General features: G+C 44.9%; 1 protein-coding gene across 1 annotated transcript; it reads right to left on the reverse strand.

Moving 5' to 3' along the window:
• Positions 1 to 1,173: 1,173 nt before the first annotated feature.
• On the reverse strand, positions 1,174 to 2,310 carry LOC124232217 (transmembrane epididymal protein 1A-like). Its single transcript, XM_046649184.1, has one exon. The coding sequence runs from the start codon at positions 2,210 to 2,212 to the stop codon at positions 1,325 to 1,327; it is 888 nt and encodes a 295-aa protein (XP_046505140.1). The 5' UTR covers positions 2,213 to 2,310; the 3' UTR covers positions 1,174 to 1,324.
• Positions 2,311 to 7,476: the final 5,166 nt, after the last annotated feature.

The raw sequence follows: 7,476 nt of genomic DNA on the forward strand, positions 1-7,476 counted from the left end.
CAGATGACAATGTGCCGCCTGTCTTGTCCTCCATCCTGCAAATGCCAATGCCTCTCTATACTTAAAGCTTTTCACTCACTGAGGACAGCGTGGGAGGTGGCGTAATTGCAGCTGCTCCATAAATGGGCACTTTTCTCTATGGTCCTTTCTCCCCATCTACGGCCAGCATCTCCTCCCTTCTTCCTGCCTCTTCAGACCTCCAAGTGCTGGATTTATGCATCTTACAGAAGCAGATTCATGCTGTTAGAAGCGGTGGCTTTCTAACGGTACCCGGGATAAGTATTTTTATACAGTTTGCTTTCACTATTTCACTGGACGTACTAGCACCTCCTCTCCGCATTCTGGGAGAAGTTCAAGGCCTGGCTGAAAGTATCTGCAAATTCCAGGGGGCTGGCGTTCTCAGGTTTTCTCTCAGCTCTGAGTCCCTGCATCTTCAGAACCACTGAGCTCATTCAACCTGACGTTTCATGGCAGTTCTTTCCCCTCCCGCCAACTGAAATATGGCCTTTCCTCTGATCTCGCCCCAGAATCACTCGCGCGAGACTGATGGACGTGTATCGGAGACTTGACTGAAGGAGTTGGAACACTGAAGTTGTTTGACCTCACAGCCGAAAACAGACAGCTGAAAATTATGTTTGTCATCCTCGCTTCTTCCAAACACCTTTGGGAATTCCTCCCTTACCTCTTTTTTCCCCAGACTTGAGCCCTTGCTGAAGTGATTGCCACCGTTTTCCCCTCCTCCCTTACTCCCTCGGAAGGCAGAAGGAGCCTCACTCAGTTTGGATTGAAAAACAGCAACAACAAAAACAGAAGCTCTTCATCCCGCTGTACTTAGTGTGAATAAAAACAGAGAGAAGTCAAGACAACAGGAGCCCTCACTGTGATGCAAAAACAGACCCTCTCACTTTCACACACATTGAAACACTTCAGCTGCAGGTACACACATGCACACACAGAGCCGGCCCCGCCGCAGATAGATAGAACCCTCCCTGAGTCCCCAGTGACTCTCCGTCTCCCTCTGTTTCCTCCTCTTGGATCCCAAAAGCTTCAGAGAAAAGCACTACATCTCATTCTCACTCCCTGTAGGTCCATGGCCAGGAACCAGACAGACTGAATAGGGAGACCGGGAAGAGACAGACCTGGAGAGAGGCGAGCAATAAATAGAAGGAATCCTAGGAGCTGGAGGGTTTATTTAGGAACAAGGAAGAGGACTCCTGTGATGGAAAGCCACATTGTAGATCCAGGACATTTCTCTGCTGTGTACACGGTGGGCGTCCTCAAAACTCTCATTACAAAGGGCATAGCACAAAGACAGATTCCAAACCTAAATGCTCCCGTCCTGCAGCTCGGTGCCTGATCTGAACTTCTCCAGCTCTTCGCTGCTGGAGCCCATGGGGCATGGCTGGTATTTGGCACCTGGGGCCTCTCTCCAGGAGGACCAGTGATGGTGCCAGAGGCTGCAGAGGCCATAGACAGCGGCCACCGTGGCGGCTCCGAAGCCCAGATGCCAGCAGAAGAAGATGGTGAGGAAGGCGAGGTCTGTGGGGTTGTTTTCTTTCCAGGGCTGCCCGGAGGGAGGAACGTACATTACCACACAGAGCTGCAGCAGCCAGTTGCCGAGCACCTGCAACATCCAGGCCTTGAACACCCAGAATGGAGGCTGGTCAGGGGCCCAGACCTCGATGGTGAGCACCAGGCCGAGCAGGATGACAGGCACTATCAACAGGAGGTGCACGCGGATCTCTAGTGTGCCCTTGTTCTCAACGTGGGTTGCCATCAGCAGCGCCAGCACATAGAAGGCCAGGGCCTCAGCTGCTCGCTCCAGCTTGATATTCTGCCGCGCCCAACACCACTGGCTCAAGATGTCCACCACACCACTGACTAGGAAGAACCCGTACATGGTGGCATGTTGCCAGCTGTCCTTGAATAAGAATGGTCGCTGAGGGTCCTCCCAGTCTACCATCATCAGTCGGTTTTCTCCTGGTGGGTAGAAAAACTGGGCCATGATGCCGATCACAGAGATGACTGCCTTCACGACCCCTTCCACAGGTACCGACGGCCACGACCTGTGTCCTCGCTTCTCCCTTGGGGGTAGAGGGGGTTTGAGGAACCTCTGTCCCCGTAGCAGGGCCAAGGACATCAGCACTGAGTAGTAGAGTGAGAAGATGAGGAAGAACATCCCTGGCAGCAGGTGTCCCTCGAGGGTACCCATGATCTCGGTGTGGGTGTCGAGGCCAACAGGGTGACAGCTGGCAGATAAGCAGCAACCTCACAGGGCTCTCCTCACAAGCGAGAGTGGCTGCTTCTGAGCCGTGGAGAGATGTTCTTGATCCAGCCCCACCCCTAACTCACACACGTGGAAACGCTTACCACCTGCCCTGCTGGAAATGTGAGTCACTCCCTGGGTGGGATCTCCTTCAGGGATGCGCCTCTGCACCTCGCTCTATTCCTTACTTGGGTCTGCTAGGCCCAGAATTTCAGCCTCTGCATCTCACCACAGGCATTCGTTTCCCCTTTCTCTCACCCACCCCTCCATCGCCACCCCTCTACAAAGAGAGGGGAGGGAAAGAGTGAGGGTGCTCCAGCAAAGAGGTTTGGTGACTACTCTTTTGTAGCGACTGTCTCTCGGTGGTAGGCACACTGCACAGTTTTTGTCATTTAAATCGACAAAATTTGTTAAACAAATTTTTCAGCTGACATTGAGACTCAGAGGGGTGAGGGGACATGCACAAGGTGACACACCTAGCAGCCAGCACAGCAGAGCCACGATGTGGATCCAGGTATACACATCTGTTCACAAAACCCAGAGTTGGTACACAGCAAAGTGACTGATCTCAGCTCCAACACTTTTTTTTAAAGCTAACTGGATCTCTTGGAGCTCCTTTTTTTAAATATGGGCCCTGAGCTAACATCTGTTGCCAATCTTTTTTTTTTTTCCTTCTTCTCCCCAAAGCCCCCAGTACATAGCTGTATATTCTAGTTGTAGGTCCTTCTGGTTGTGGCATGTGGGACGCCGCCTCAGCATGGCTTGGTGAGCAGAGCCGTGTCCACGCCCAGGATCTGAACTGGTGAAACCCTGGGCCACTGAAGTGGAGCTCACGAACTCAACCACTTGACCACAGGCCAGCCCCAGCTCCAACACTTGCAAGTCACATGACTTTGGGCAAGTCACTTTGTCTTCTTCAGCCTCAGTTTCCTGATCTGTAGAATGGGAATAGTAATTACTTCATAGGTTTGTTGTGAGAATTAAATAGAGTAATGTATGTAGAGTGTCTGATATGTAGTAAATAGTTGATACGTGGTGGTGATTATTAGTGATTTTACTATTGTTATTACCAACGTTCCTTGCTAAATACCTGTGATGCTGAAGTGGTTCAAGTATTTCTATGAATGATACCAAAAGAGGAATCATAAAGAAAAAAAAGTGAAAAACTTCCTTACATTTAAAAATTTTTAAAGCTTTTTATTAATAGAAATTAAACATTGCAATTAATAATTTATTTATATATTAAAATTCCTGTTACAAAACAAATTTTGAAAGAAAAACAAACTGTAAAATTTTATGCAACAAAATGTTAGTCTCTTTACAATGTAAAAAAGTCTTACAAATCAAAACATTAAAAATGAAGATCTCAGTAGGAAAAACGGGCGAAGGACATGAAGTGGTTATTTCTCCAAGAAAAACTATAAATTCTTAATAAACCTATGAAATTCAAGATAATAAACTCAATGGTCAGTAAATGAGTAATACTGTAATCAACACGATACCAGCTATGGACTGAAAGTTTGTCTCCCGCCTCAGATTCACATGTTGACACTTTAAACCCTAGTGTGACAGCATTTGGAGGTTGGGTCTTTGGGAGAAGATTAAGTTTAGATGAGGTCATGAGTGTGGGACCCCCATGATGGGATTAGTGCCCTTCCGCAAAGAGGAGGAGCAAGAAAGACCGCTCAGAAGAATGTATTGTGTTGTTGTTGGGGAGAGTGTTCATACATGTTTGTTTGACCTGGATGGTTTATTGAGTTGCTCGAGTCCTCTATTTCCTTATTTCTCTTCTGTCTGGTGGTTCTTTCCATGTGCATTACCGAGGAAAGGCCATGTGAGCACAACGCGAGTAGGTGGCCATCTGCAAACGAGGAAGAGGCCCCTGCTCAGAACCCCACCACGTTGGCACCCTCATCTCAGACTTCCAGTCTATAAAATTGGGAGAAACGAACATCTCTTGTTTAGCCACCCAGGCCATGATATTTTGTTAGAGCAGACTGAGCTGACTAAGAGGGAATTTTGGGACTGTGAGGTGGCGTGCTGCTGCAACAAATATCTAAAAATGTGGAAGTGGCATTGGAGCTCGGTAATGAGTAAAGGCTGGGAGAGTTTTGAGGTGAATGCTGGAAAAAGACAAGATTGCCGTGAAGGGACAGTTAAAGGTGATTCAGGTGAGGGCTTAGAAAGAAAAGAGGAGCCTTATAGAGAAAGCTTCCATCTTCTTAGAGAATACGTAAATAATCATGAACAGAATGTTGGTAGAAATGTGGACTATAAAGGCCATTCTGGTGAGGCCTCAAGAGGAATGAGGAACATATTCTTAGACAATGTAGGAAAGCTGATCCTTTTCATAAAGTGGCAAAGACCTTGGCTGAATTGTGTTCCTGTTTAGTGTTTTGTGGAAGGTAGAACTTGTGAGAGATGAAACTGCATGTTTAGCTGAGGAGATTTCTAAGCAATGTATTGAAGGGGAGGTTTGGTGTGTTGCGACTACTTATGGCAAAATACGAAAAGGGAGAAATGAATTGAAGAAACAATTGTTAAGCAAAAAAGAACCAGAACTTAAAGATTTGCAAAATTCTCCGGCTGTCCATATTGCAAAAAATGGGCAAGCTTGTTCTGAAGAGAACACTAAGGGTATGGCCTAACACCCATTTACTAAGGAGATTAGTATGGGTGTGAACCAAAGACCTAATCAGCCACCCCATCAGAAACACCTGCACTTGGAACTGAAGGGGACAGGGCTGAGACCAAATGAAGGAAGGCCATTGAACTTAGATCCTATAGGACTGGATCATAGAGCTATTTGGCTGTGAACCTGTGCTATTTTTCAAGACAGGGGAATAATGATCCTAAAGGCAATTCAGGTATCATCAGGGCTGCCTCCTTTGTTTCAAAAGCGGGAGGCGGCATTGCCTGGGTTTCAACAGGCCACACAGTAACCACCTGGAGCCTGGGGGGTGGGGCCACCCACATGCATGAGGCAGCGACCTACCCAGAAGAATCACAGGGTTTGGATTGCCATCCCAGTGGGACCTGAATGCAGGACTACCACCCCAGTGGGTCCGGAGGGGCAGAGCATTGACCCTAAGAGAATTATTCTCCAGCCCTAAGATCTAATGATATTTGCCTTGCTAGATTTTGGACTTGCTTAGCCTTGGGACTATCACCCCTTTCTTCCAATTTCTCCCTTTTGCAATGGGGATGTCTATCCTATGCCTGTCCCATGACTGTATTTCGAAGCACGTACTTTTCTGGTTTCACAGGTTCACAGTTGGAGAGGAGTTTTGCCTCAGGATGAATCCTACCTGCAGTCTCACCCATACCTGATTTAGGTCCTATTTAGATGAGACTTTAGACTTTAGAATTGATGCTGGAATGAATTGAGATTTTGGGGGCTCTTGGGATGGAATGAATATATTTTGCATATAGTCATGATTTTTAGGGGGGACCAGGGACAGTGTGTTATAGACTGAATGTTTGGGTCCTCCCACATCAAATTCATATGTTGACGTCCTAACCCCCAACGTGATAGTTGTTAGAGGTGGGACCTTTGGGAGACAATTAGGTTTAGATGAGGTCATAAGATGGGGCCCCCGTGTTGGGACCTGTGTCCTTATAAGAAGACGAAGAGGGACCAGAACTCTTTCTCTCTGCCATGTGAGGACTCAGCAAGAGGGGGTCATTTGAAAGCCAGGAAGTGGTTCTTCACCAGGAACTGAATTGGCTGGCACCTTGATTTTGGACTTCCCAGCCTCGAGAACTGGAGAAATAAATATCTACGATTTAAACTACTCAGTATGTGGTATTTTTTATGGCAGCCCAAGCTGACTGATACGTTGGCCCATTGGTTGTTTAAGAGTGTGCTGTTTAACTTCCACAAATTTGTGAATTTTCCAGTTTTCCTTCTATTATTGATTTCTAACTTCATCCCACTGAGGTTGGAGAAGACTCTTTATATGATATCTGTCTATTAAAATTTATTGAGAACTGATTTGTGGCCTCACATGCGGTCTATCCTAGAGAATGTCCCACGTGCACTTGAGAAGGATGTGTATTCTGTTGTTGTTGGGTAGAGTGTCCATATATGCTTGTCAGATCTGGTTGGTTTACTGTGTTGTTCAAGTCCTCTATTTCCTTACTCATCTGTCTGGTCGTTCTATCCATTACTAAGAGTGGGGTATTGAAGTCTCCAACTATTCTTGTAGAACTATCTGTTTCTCCCTTCAGTTCTGTCCATTTTTGCTTCTTATATTTTGAGAGTTTGTTATTAGGTGGGTAGACGTTCATAATTATATATTCTTCTTCTATTGAACCGTTTACTGATATATAATATTCTTCTTTGTCTCTTGTAAACTTTTTCGATTTAAAGTCTATTTTGTTTGATATTGCTAGAGCCACTCTGCTTCTCTTTTAGTTAGTATTTGCACGGAATATCTTTTTCCATCTTTTCTCTTTCAATCTATTTGTGTCTTTGGATCCAAAGTGAGTTGCGTGTAGATAGCATATGGTTGGTTGGATTATGTTTTTCATCCATCGGCCAATCTCTGGTTTTTTGATTGGGGAGTTTAATCTGTTAACATTTAAAGTAATTACTGATAAGAAGGAACTGTCTTTTTGCTGTTTGCTACATGCCTTATAGCTTTTTTGGTTCCCCATTCCCAGCATTACTGTCTTCTTTTGCATTTAGTTGATTTTTTGGTAGTGAAATGTTTTAATTCCCTTTGCATTTCCTTTTGCATATATTCTATAGCTATTTTCTCTGTGGTTACTATGGGGATCACACTCAGCATCACCGAGTTATAATAATCTAATTTGAATTTACACCAGCTTAACTTCAATAACATGTGAAACTCTGCTGCTATACAGTTCTGTCTCCATTCTCTTTCAATTACTGATGTCACAAAATTACATCTTTATGCATTGCGTGCCTAAAATCATAGACTACTAATTGTTTTCAATGCCTTAGTCTCTTAACTTGTATAGGAAACAAAATGTGGAGTTACAAACCAAAGTTACAGTAATACTTGCTTTTGGACTAATAATTGTTTTTAAAAAAATGTATTAGTCACCTAAATCATGTAGAAAACAAAAAGTGAAGTTATAAACCAAAGTTACAATATTACTAGCTTTTAGAATTGCCCATGTGTTTACCTTACTGAGATCTTTATTTCTTCATACGGCTGCAAGTTGCTGTCTAGTGACATTTC

The sequence above is a fragment of the Equus quagga genome, unplaced genomic scaffold (genome assembly GCF_021613505.1).
Source record: "Equus quagga isolate Etosha38 unplaced genomic scaffold, UCLA_HA_Equagga_1.0 HiC_scaffold_3336_RagTag, whole genome shotgun sequence".
Lineage (NCBI taxonomy): Eukaryota > Metazoa > Chordata > Mammalia > Perissodactyla > Equidae > Equus > Equus quagga.